The sequence below is a fragment of the Accipiter gentilis genome, chromosome 30 (genome assembly GCF_929443795.1).
Source record: "Accipiter gentilis chromosome 30, bAccGen1.1, whole genome shotgun sequence".
Lineage (NCBI taxonomy): Eukaryota > Metazoa > Chordata > Aves > Accipitriformes > Accipitridae > Astur > Astur gentilis.
Window position 1 is genome coordinate 4,025,797 of NC_064909.1, and position 12,793 is coordinate 4,038,589.

General features: G+C 41.1%; 1 protein-coding gene across 6 annotated transcripts in view; it reads right to left on the minus strand.

Annotated features, from left to right (window-relative positions):
• TTC7A (tetratricopeptide repeat domain 7A) overlaps positions 1 to 12,793 on the minus strand; it is a 182,317-nt gene that overhangs the window by 133,409 nt on the left and 36,115 nt on the right. For all 6 annotated transcript variants that reach the window (XM_049833714.1, XM_049833713.1, XM_049833712.1 and 3 more), the window contains 2 exons: positions 3,608 to 3,745; positions 3,084 to 3,167 (listed from right to left, as the gene is read on the minus strand). In XM_049833714.1, the coding sequence (XP_049689671.1) occupies positions 3,084 to 3,167; positions 3,608 to 3,745 (222 nt within the window). The remainder of the gene's footprint in view (positions 1 to 3,083; positions 3,168 to 3,607; positions 3,746 to 12,793) is intronic.

Sequence of the window (12,793 nt, forward strand, 5' to 3'; positions counted from 1 at the left end):
GCAGAGGAAGAAAACAGTTTGAAATTCAACTTGATTGATGTAACCTGAAGATGATGAATATACAAAAAAAAAGTAACACCAGTCAAATGCAGTGTAGAATAGAGGGCAAGATAGGATTTTGCAGCACTTTTAAGGTCAGAGTTTGCAAATCCTAAAAACGTGTTAAAAGAGAGACCAAAGTTTCCAGTGTTTACAGGTTGATAAAACTGTTCCTGTCGTACCCAGGATTTATGAGCATGATTTGCTGTACTGCAGAACAAGTAACACTGCAGGATGTGAGATTTCATTACCAAGAAATGAGATCAGGAATTGGCTGTGACTGAGACAGGTTAAAACAGATCTTTTACCTATAAAAGCTCAAGTGTACTCTGCATTCTGCAGTCTAGACAGACCACACTGTTTTCTCATCAGTTCTTTCTGCTAGACTGGAGCACTTGCTTTTAAATGACCTCTGTCCTGCTATCAAGCTGCGAAGCAATGTAACAATGTAAGCCACATCTCCCATTAGCAAGATGACGCATTGCAGAGTATACGACAGGAATCCTCAGAGAATACTTTGGGATTAGAAGTGAAATACTGCACAGATGGGATTGTTGGGTAAGGGAATTCCCTCTGCCCCATATAGGGCTCAGAACATTTAGAGCTTTTACATCAATAGGCAAGATCAGGACATTTTACCTTGTAAATATTTAAAGTACAGGCAAAAAGACATAACATACTTGAAAATCTGAAAAGATAGAACAGTTATAGAGATACAGATACTTGTGTTGCTCTTTTTTCTCTAAAGTACCAAATATTCAGTGACTTCTAGGGAAGGTGAGGAGGTATGCAAACACATAATGACAAGGACAGAGTTCTCATGCAAACTGTTAGAAGCTAAAGATCAGGCCACATTTCCCTCCTCCATACTAATCTAAGATTGAACCACAATTATGCTCTGGATACACTCACTCTCTCACCCATCAGCAGTTAAAATCTAGATTTGCTCTCCGGCAGATTACTAGAGCTACAGTATTGTCTGCTGTTGAGAAACAGGTTACATAACCTGTAAAGCCAATAAAGCTCCTAGACAAGTCCTGTGTTCACAGGAAGATGCTGTGCCTTTCCATCATAGCCAATCTAGCCATTGTTGTCCTCAGTGTCAAGAGATCAAGTATCCAGAGGATTTGCAAAGGCACAGAGGGCAACAACGTGCTAACGCCAGCTGAATGCCAAAGGGAGCCAGACCTGACTTGTAAACCCCCCACCTGACATAGGCCAGTGCAAGGTATTAGCACCATGGCACCAAGCTCACTGTTTAAGTATTCCACCAGTAGCTTTGCATTTCCCTATACATGATTGAGTCTAGCCATCATTTCCATGCTTGGAGTTGGATTTTGAAATGCTTGTACTAAACTCCTACAGGAATCTGCGAGCCTCTTTCTCACTAAACATCTCCATTCAGCTCCCTGCTGATCTAACATGCTTTGTCAGAGTTTTGGTATCTTCTTTGGATTGTAACACATCTAGCCGATTTATGAGATAACTGGAGTCCCAGGACAGAGTCAGAGTTTGCAAGGTCCCACGAAGTACACCCCTGGTGCCTCACTCTGGGATCACTACTGACTGCTCTAGGGTGTTCCACAGACCCCCAGTGATGCAGGCTTCACACAGCCTCCACAGGGAATCTTCTTCCAGTGTACCACTATCCTCATTTTTTGGCCTCTTAATAGGAAACACGAACTTGTGTTGCTGCAACTGGAAGCTGTCACATCTTGTCCTACCCACCACAGACAAGATTAACCCCTTATTTTAAGAGCTTTTGAAGACTTGTTTCTCTTGGACTTCCTTCTCCCTTTTAAGGTTAAAAATAAAAAATAAAAAAAAAATCCAATTCTTTCAATCTTTCCACAGTCCTGCTTATTATACCCTTAGCTGTCCTTGACGCTCTTTATTAAACTTTCACTGGTTGTTCTGCAATTTTCTTGAAGTATAATGCATAACAACAGACAGTCTTCCAAAACAAAGCTTTGCCTATGCTCACAGAAGTGACGGAATCCCTTCAGACATCTTTCAAGCTTTGCTGCCACTTATACATCACAAGATGACAACTTCTTTGCAAAAGCATGCCACTGTATATTTATCTGCCATTTCCATGCCAAAGCTACTGTTTCCAACTCAGCTTACAGCCATAAAAGGCCAGTACTTACCATTTGGTAGATGACTGCTAATTGGTGGTGTCTGCCCAGTTCCACATGAATTCCCCTACACTCCATGGGCACGGAACATAGGACCATATTAAGTGGTCTGCTACCACACAGCATTAATTTGCTCACACCTCCTAAAAGCATAGGTGGGGACCCCCAGAATGAACAGGCTAAATTTTGTACCATCCATATTTCCTGCATGAAGCCTACTCTTTTAAGACTAATAAAGAAAAGCTCCTGCTGTCTCTGCCTACCTTTTGCAATCAGACTTCAGCCATCTCAGTGGTTAACTGGTAACTTTGACAAATACTACACTAATTAAAAAAAAACACACACCAAAACCAACCCCAAACTTATGCTAAAACACATGTCATTGCAAACATTCACACATCATTTCTTTTTCTACAGTATCTTTTGCACCAAGCACTTCAAAAATATTAATCCTTGCAAGCTCCCTATGAAAAAGCATTAACATTTCCTTGATCAGACGGAGAAACCACAGCTTAAAGAGAGGTTAACTCAACTGCCCAAAGACAGAGTGAGTTGATGACAGTTGTAGACATCAGTATCTTTCTTCTACAAAGCACATTTATGTTGAAACCTGCAGAGAATGGACATTTGTATAATGCTTTTCAATCCACAGCTATGTAAAAAGTCTGTGTTTTCCTTGATAGTGAGAAGCAAACACTACATGGAGAGAATGGTACTTAATACCAAATGCACACACCTGATCACAAAGTGCAATCAGAGTCTAAAAGGAGAGCACTGTCCTTCCATGTACCTGTCTGCTGGGACCTACCACCACAAAATACATGACTGTACTCATTCAAACAAGTAAGCTAGATACACTCTGCCAGAGGAAAACATGCCCTTTAAGTCCTTTGGTTTGAACCTTACCTTTCCACAAGCCACCATGGACAGGGCAAGCTGGTACCAGAGGTGAAATTCATCAAATGCAAACTTCATGGCTCTCTCCAAGCACTGAGAAATAAATGTTGGGAGAAATATCAGGCTTTTTTTTTTTTTTTTTTTTTAAATATCTTTTGTCAAGACTGCCGCTTGCCTTAGTAGTCAAATCAGAGAAAACAATCTGTTGTGGCCCAGGGCCCAAGTGATTTTTTTTTTTTAATGTTTTGGGTTTTTTTTAACGACATCATTTTCCTCTTCTCAGTTAATGGGCCTTGTTAGCATACACCATCACTTCAAAAGACAGGCACTTTGTTCAAGTGCCTACACATAAATTATTTTAATGTCGCAAACAGTTCTGTGTACATTTCTGGCCTGTGCTGCCATAGGTCTGTAGCTATTTCTACTAACTGCCAACTAGTGTGCTTCATTTTTACCTTCCCCAACAAGTTAATGCAAAGAGGGGCTTTGCTTGCACGTTTGTAGTGGAAGTTTCAGCAGAAGCCAGGAGGTACCTCAGAAAGCATGACATACTGCCCTCTTCTGCCCAGCGTGATACTGAGGAGGTCGTAGACTGCAGAAGCATCCCGGAGGCTGATAGCTCGGTCATCCTGCTGGTCTGGGGCTCGGCTGATCACTGCGTCCCGGTTTGCCTGGGCAGACAAAAATGAAGCATCAGACACCAAAAGAGCAAGGGAGAACCGACCCCTCCAGAGGGAGTTCCACCCATCATCCGTGACATTTTGTTTAAAATAATCTCGAGATTCATAAGGAAGGTGTTTCCACAGAGATACTTTTTATCTACATGAAGCAAACTCAAGAAGATAGCTGTACATACAGAAAGGAACTGTTAGGAATACCTCATCTGGATTTGTTTCACAGAATTAGAGCATTAGGAAACAGACCCACCAAGTCCCATTTCCTCAATAATTAAAAATTCAAGGCCATCCTTAAACCACATTCCTTACTACTTCAGTTGTCTGCAATTGTGGTAACTGCTTCCACAGTTGATACTTTACCTTCTGTGTCTGCATTTGACTTCTTCCCAATAGCTGTGGTTTTGTTCTTTTCTGCTACACACTTTTTATTTTTTAATTTGAGCAGGTTGCCTTAGTAATCAGATTTGCCTGTCATCACTTTAATGCAATTAGAGGTCTGGGCAACACAATACCAAATTATTTTTTTTTAAAAATAATCTTATAAGTGTTAATTTTGCATAATCTATCAGTGCATTGCTCAGCCTAGATCAAAAAGAAGTATTACTTTTGACAGAAAATGATCAGTCTAGCAATTTGTGAGGATGTCCCAAAATACCATATGCCATAGACTCAGATTTATCTCAAGATCCCAACCTCTCTGTTTTCGGAGCACAAAGAAGGAGATTTCAATCCAAGGGTAAATAGGAAAGTCCCTCTGATTTCCGACACAGAGGACTTCACCCAGACTGCCTAACCTCCGAGAGAGGCAGTGCTGGATGCCACTGAGTGCTAGCACTGACTGACAGCACAGTTTCAGCTGAGGAGCCCAGGGCAGTGTAAGGGGTGCAACATCAGACATTCAGGTCTAGACATTTTAAAGATCAGAAAAATGAAGAAGATTGCCAGCAGTTTCACCTGGGGCAAAGGCCAACAAGTGTTTTCTCCCTGAAGCAGGAAGGTTATGAGATTTATTTTCTAATACTTACTGCTATAATCTTACATCTATTTCCTTCTAATTGTAGGGAGATTTTTTTTTCCTAAAAAGTTTCAACATGGGAATTAAGTGAAATAAAAATTTACAGAATATGCAGCCTGTAAAGCCCACGCATATCTCACTATGATTAAACTGCAGCTGTTTCATCATGATATTACCTGTGTAACGCCCCAGTTCCAAGCACTCTTCATCACAGCCTCCAGCCAAGACAGCAAACACAATTACTGACTACTAACGCAATCACAACCAAGAGCTAAATGGAGACTTGCCTTTGCAGTTAAAGGCAAACTGACAGGTCAAACTCAGTCTAGTGTTTGCACAAATAAACCTACACCAACTCTTGTAGCCACAAAAGTATTTTTCTTTTTCATGTTATTGCAAAAGATGTAATTTGTGATTTAAAAATAGTTCAGAGCAATAGGTTGCATGAGAGAATGAAACCAACTTCAAAGAGAAAATCCTGCAACCAGAGTACAAATGCATAGCTCATCTACCTTTATTCGCAGAACTAACAAATAAAAATTAAAAAAAAAAAAACCCACACAACCCCCCCGCCAAAAACCCCAAAGCCCCATGTTTAAGGTCTGTTTGGATTTAACCCAAGACTGCTACCTGAAAAGAAAAAAAGGAGTTAAAGGCATATACAAAACAATTCTGGGATTGCTACTTCAGAGAGTTAAAGACAAAGCATATACAGAATGATCTTTATTGCCGAGTGAATCCTCCTACATATATACAACTGCATTAACAATTTTTTCTGCACCTGTTACATTGTTATGACAATTGTTTGTAGAAAATAGCTACTGAGATAGCACCACCATGGTCTGTAATCCCATCATCAACCTCCAATTAGAGTCAGCTATAGCCTGATGCTTTTTTGGGTATCCATCTAGTACCAAGCTATGATTTTTTATGATTTTTAAGTTGATGCATTAGGAGAGAGAGAAAACTAATCAGAATTGGTGAGTACCCATTAACATCTGCTAACAGATACTGGTACTAGAAGGAAGAACATGCCCAAATCCTGCAATAAGTAGGAATGAGAGACATATTACAAGGATGCAACATTCTAAAATTACAGTCATACTGAACATACCGTACGTATCGTACTTTACCCAAGCAGAGAGCAGTTAAAAACAACATATGCATAGGCATGACTAATAGTCTTTCCAAGGTCATAAACCTGCTTATTTTGTTCAAGCTTTCACATCTCAAAGCCACAGAAGGTCTCTGCAATCTATTGCTCTCTATACTTGCATGCATTAAAGTTGCCACTGAGCAAATTCATCACTTCCATCCCACCATTTTTGTTAATACAGAACCTATTTCCAATTGCTAATTCCAGCTGCTAAAAAAAATCCCCCAAAAAACAACAAAAGTTCTTGCATTATCACAGAGATAAAAACACCCCAAACAATATCAAAAGGTGCAAACCTCACACCAAACTGACTGAACAGTAGCAAGAACACGGAGTCCGTCTAACACGGTAATGTAAATCCTCATCCCAAGGCTCAAGGTATCACTTACTATTGTAGTGTTACATACAGGAGGGTGGAGAAGGGAATGTGAATCACTATTTCTAGAAACCCACTCAGGGAAACTGGCAAGTTTCTGTGGCCCGCCTCTCACAGAAGGACAGGTACCATGACCCAGATCACCATTAGCCAATAGTTTTTTGTCTTTACCTGTTTGGTTTTGTAAACTTCAGTTTGGCAGTGAGAAAACCTGACAGTTGCTGGTAAGTACAGCTGCAAAGTAGTTGTAGAGTTACAGCAACGCAGCATACACCGATTCTGTTGGATGGGGAATTTTACTTACTGAAATGTACACAGAGAGATACTTCATTTTGTATTTGAGAATGCATAAATTCTAAGCCATTTACTCCAACATTTTTTCAATACTTGTGTTTCTATTGCTTCAGACCACTAATTTTTCTGAACACAAGTGGAAGAAGGGTTATTTGTAGAAGACTGATCTCCAAACAGTATATCAATAACATAAGCAGCAAACTCCCGATTTGTCCTATGGAATTACTTCCTCCTCCTCCACTATAAGCAGCAGTAAACCAGCTACAAATACATTTTCAACACCTCCAGCATGACTCTTCCCTTTAAGCTGTTCCTTTTGCCACCCAGACACACCTCACAGCACACAAGCAGGATGGAGAGAGATGGTGAGTCACACTATTAAAAGAAGAGAACCTCTGTTCAAGGCTGTTGTGTGGGATGGAGAAGGTCACTAATGCAACCAACAGGAGTTTCACCATCGGGAGTTAGCATAACTTGCATTATACAGGGCAAAAATACACAGTCAATGCCCCTTTGAGGTACTCTTAGGTAATGGAGCAACCCAGTGATGCACTGCATTTGCCTATTTCGGGATGCATTAGACACCAATAGCTGTGCATGCAGGTGGCTCAGACATGACACTAATCCTATCTGGAGAGATAAGACACACCCTGTAGTCTGCCCAGACTGAGCAGCACACAGGATAGCAAGCACCTTCAGCCCTCCCTTTCCGCAGCCCAGGGACACAGCCTGTCTGCAGGCCACACACATCCAAAAGGCTCCAGCACAGGCTGGTACCCCCAAGCTGACCCAGCACTCGGCCATTGTGATGTCTCTGTATCATGCCTGAAGCCCAACTCAAGTGTTCAACCTGACCAGGCACAGAACCACCTGGAGCTCAGCAGGGCTTTTTAGGTATGTCTTCAGTCCCATGCTGGCTCTGACAGCAGGGAAGAGATCTGCCTTTCTGGGGATCTGCAATTTAACTACGGACTCTGCTGAGCTGCAGACAGCTTGTACTTTCCTATCCACACAGACAATATACCTACCTGCAAACTAGATAAGCCATCTATCCACAGAGGATTTGCTGTACATCAATGAGCCTGATAATTACAGCTTATTTATAGCATGTTTATTACATGTAGAAAGGAAAAGAGCCAAAGCAAATCCAAACTGCCATTACTTCAGCAGTTATTACACACGCAGTTACACTGTAGAAAATAAAATTTTACCACAGTACAAAGATGTGCTTCTTAATAAAATACCAAGCAATCATATGAATTACAATAGAACATATTCCATGTAGCAGCCCCTTCTCACAGCAATTAGCTATGAAGTATCCTTTAATTGCTCACTTTGAAACATGGCTCCCCCTTGTTTGTTTGGTTTTTTTGTTTTTTTTTTCAAAGAAGAAAAAGAAAGCAATTAAAATCTTTAATGGGTGCCTGCTGCCTGCCCCCTAATTCATGGGCATTCTAATGTTCAACTTGTGTCTTTTCATAATAGACATAATTGCCAGATCTACTGCAACCCATCTATACAGAATGGCAGCATGTTTTACACAGTGTACTGTAATAATGTAATTGGTGTGATTCAATACCAGCATTAAGAGAGAAAAAACAAATGCCACGTGTATAAGATTGACAACAAGCCTTTGAAATCATGCAATTCATGCCTCTACTGCTAAGAGTTGGGAAATATTTAGCCCATATCCTTTGGGTCTCCATTCTGGCTGTTTTGCCAGCACTGCCAACAAAACGAATGAATTCTTCGCAATGGCAAGGACCCATTCACATGGAAGAGGCTATGGACTTTTCACTTAAGTTACTGACAATCTCTACACAGCACTTGAAGTTTCCCCTCATTGACATATATAAAAAAAAATATTCAGGATTGACTGCAAAGCTGCTGTGAAAATGGGAAGCAGGTAGAACAGGGAGGAAATACCATACCCCAGCCTCTCCCAAAACTCCTGTTACAAAGATACCACAACTTGCTCCACTTCAGACCAGAAGCACAGCAAATGAAAACTTACTGCCTTGTGAACTGCGTGGCATCCATCTCATTTCTGGTAAGCAACAGAGCACAAGTCACTGGTACCCCATTCAGACATCTCAGCAAAATAGCCCATTATTATTGGTTATCAAGTATGACCATATAGATGTATCTTATCTCTCACCAGGTATATTTTAACATCTTGTGCTGTAGCAGAACTAATTCTGGAAATGTCACAGAAAGCAAGACAGACATATGACCTCCTGGCCAAAATAGCCCAACAACCCTACACAAAAGGAAGAGAGGGGAAGAAAGTAATGAAGTTTGTTTATGGATACTGTCTTGGTAACAAAGTCATATATTTGCTATCAATAATCAGCATTTAGAAAGCTATCTTCCAACAATTTGCATCCTCCTTCCAAGTTTGGAAACAAGACTTCCTACTGCAAAACAGAAAAAAAAAAAGCTCTCTACCCTGTCTCCAGCAACTCACATTAGAACTATTTAGTCAAGAGGCGATTAACAGAGGTGGTGTATTTCCCACTAGAAACATTTGCTATTCTAAGTGCACAACTGTGATTTGGCAGGATCCAACAGAGCAGGCAATCCTGCCCCCAGTTGTCTCTTTCAGCAGCCATAGTCCAATAGCCCTCAATAAAATACTGATGATGGTCATCCAGCTGTTGTATCATCACTGGGCTTGGTGTCATTAAAAAAAAAAAAAAAAATTCCTACAAAAGCAACATGAGATTCTTCTCCTTCACCAACCCATTTTTTGGGCTGCGTTATTTTATAAAGCTAGGAATTGTTGAGCTAACAGATTTTAATTATGTCTGTGCTTAAAAATACATGGGTTTAATATTATTCTGTTAAAGGCATGCTCACAGCCATGAGTTTGCTCTCACCAGTAAAAAGAGAAAGACAAGTCCCAGTATCTTACTTTCCCCCTCACCATCTGTTCTGTGCTCTCAGGCGCTCCAAGGTCAAATCGCCTTTAGGGATTCAAATCAGAGATAAGATAGGGATGACATTTCTAATCTTTGTTACACAGGCACAGAATTTATTAGTTTTGGATACAAGGAACTTCATTTCCAGTATGAGTGAAGTGAACACAGAGCCAAAAAAAATAATTCATGTTACCTGGTATGGTTGGTAGACAGCATCAGCCAGAATCCCCAGTTGTAAGAGCCAGCATTGCCAGGGCTGAATAAAGGGATTTTAGACTGTACGTTGGACCTCAGATTCAAGAAGGGATGTTTCTAAGTGCAAAGAACTTTTTTACCTCAAAAATAAACAAAAATTAAGAGAAAGTGTTCCATTCGTGGCTCTGAGAAACTTCTGGCTAACTTTAAGGGGAAGTGCAGTCAACTCAGAATACTCCTGAGAATGGTTATTAAAATAAACAAAACTGCAGCTAAGGGTTACTCCTGCCAAGCCTGCCCTGCCTACACTCTGCAGCACAAAGCACCAGAGTCCCCGATGGTGGAATCAGGGCCGTTCCTACTGATAGCATGATGCAGAGAAACCACACTGCAGCAAGTCACAATACACCCTCAGTTCTCCCCATAAACACAGTGCCACTGGTTTTGATGGGTTAAATGCAGTAAGGAGGAGGACCAGTGGTTTAAAAATAGGCCAGTCCATTTTTTCCAACATGTGATGGGAACACATCATTCTACTACAGCCTGAGCTTGTAAAGGCCGTCACCAGCTGGCCTTCTCCTTGGTCTGAAGGAGAGCATTTTCCTCCTCTCACAAACAGAGCTCATCCATGCCATAGCTCGGGCTATGCATAAGGAATGAGGATTTAGCCAAGAGGCCACAACCCCCCACTAAAGGCAGCCCTGGCTGTGGTAATCTTCAGGCTGCCTGATTTTGTTTCACTAGATTCCTTCACGAGATCTCTACAGCCAACCACCGTGACTAAATAACAGCTGGCATGGAGGAGGAACACTTGTCAAACTCAACAACTGGGATGCCTTAGCTTATGAAAATAGGTTCCCATTTTCAACAGGACAGAAAGAATATAGGAGGCAACTCAGGAGAGTATAGGGAGGAAACAGGCCCCACTTTCACTGTAAGTGTTAATATAACCACAGAAACATCTTCAAAGCTATGGAAGAGGCTTTCTGGCCATCTGAAAAACTTTTACATACTTAGGCTCAGAGGCAAAGTGAGTGAAATACTGAAGGAACCCTTAATTACCCCTTTAGAAGATACTCTCATTTCATCCCACCAGAATATGCAAAGTGGCTCCCTTCCAACGCGAGTTAAAGGAATAAGAAGAAAAGCTGGGGCAGCATCCCAAGCCAGAACCCAGCACCACTAAGAGCCAGAAAAGGCTTGCTGAGTAGGGTCTGGCTCACAACACCTTAAAGGCAATTTCTTTTCTCCCTTTCCCCCTTACAGGAACAGTTCTTGTAACTCCCATAACATCTTCTGGGGAGTCGCACAGATCCTAGTGAAGTAGGTGTTAACTTCACCTTAGGAAGGCAAGACAAACAGAAGAACAGAGTGAATTTCAGCAGCAAACTACCTAGATCTACTCCCTCCCTGTATGGCTGGGGGGAAGAAAGGTGTTCCAGATGTATACTTCTTTAAAAAGCTACCATGTCTCCTTTTCATCAAATGTATCACATATTTACTTTGAAGTTCTCTGATGATTTATGCTCCTCCCCAGTACATCTTTGCTCTGTGTCCCCTCCATGTGCTGACAATTCTTCTGGCCCTCCTCCCCCCAGTTTTGTCCCCCTCGAGCTCATTTTGGAGTGGCAAAAGTCAGGAACAGGCATGTGGAGCAGCTGTTTGGCTTTACAGTCCTGCAAAAGATTTATAATAGCATGGTTGCTCTTTTTTCTCTTTAAAAATCAGGCAGAAAAAGTACTTTTCTAGTGAGTTTTTCTCTGATAGAGTGACCAAAGTGTCAGAGAAGCTGGAGAGCTCCCAGCAACCCAACCTAATTCTCTACTTCTGTTTTGTTTTAAGGGGTTCATAACTGTAAATACTGGAAGAACGCCTAATCCAGCCAAAATCCAGGAACACCAACCATGTTGCTTACTGGCCTACAGAAACATATCATTATCACTTGCCACTGACACTCTCGCCAGGAAGTAAAATCTGCTTTATTCAGTTGTCAACATTATATCATTAGGGAGACCTCAACAGGAAATCTGCTTCTTGTTAACTCATTTTCCATGAGCTTCATCAAATTTAAAAAAATTAAACAAAAAACTTCAAACAACAAACCTGTATATAAGAAAACTCAATAGCCTACAACAAAGCTGTCATGGAAAAGGTGTCTCATGTCATAAATTAAACAAAATTGCCCCTTCTTAGTACCGTAACAGCAGAACTACAGGAAAATATTTATAAATTGCAAACCTATGTAAGAATCAGATTGGTCCCTCTGTTCCTTCACTTAGGAAGCACATTCCTGTGGTTCCTAAGTGTATTTCTGTACACAGCTATATTTCTATACACTTGTCCTGTATTTTTGTTAAAACAATAAACTCACGGCAAGCCTATTGCTAATGCAAGAGGACGGCTCAGATGTTCCATTTCCCAAAAAGCAGAAAGACAGTTATGGTTCCTGCAGTGCTCTACTACAGGATCTTCAATTATTTAAGTGCTTTATATACAGTAGCTCAAAATGCCTTGCATCTGCCTCCAGAAAGTTCCCATATATAGAAGACAGCACGTAAGCAAACACAAGCTTACTTATTTAACTTTGAAGTCAGCACAGTAGTCCAGTTCCTATCAACACCATTTTCACACTGCTTCATCCATAACTTAGTTATAGGACCAGTTCGCCATTTTACACACCATCAGCTAAAACAGAGACAACTTTTATTCCCCTCAGCAGAACAAGAGTAGAGTTCAAGGTCCCACAAGCCCTTTCTTACTGCAAGCCCAGTCCCAGAAAAGGCTGCAGCAGCCAGTACTGTCGCTGCTCCAGACCCCTGATCCTCTTCCTGCTTGGATTAGTCCTGACAAGCCACATTGACATGCGTTCTTCTGATTTTAATAGAAGTGCATGTGGTGTTCTACAAGCCCTCACTCCTGGAGTCTCCAACTTCCAATGATAAAAAGCCCTTCTAACTGCAGAAGAGCCCCTGAAAACACAAATCAGATGTACTGTAGAGGCTTAACCTAGAAAGCACTAAAAAGCAGGAAGTATAGTAACATTGAGGTGTATGTGATTTTTAAGTCAAGTTAGTATTTTTGGGTG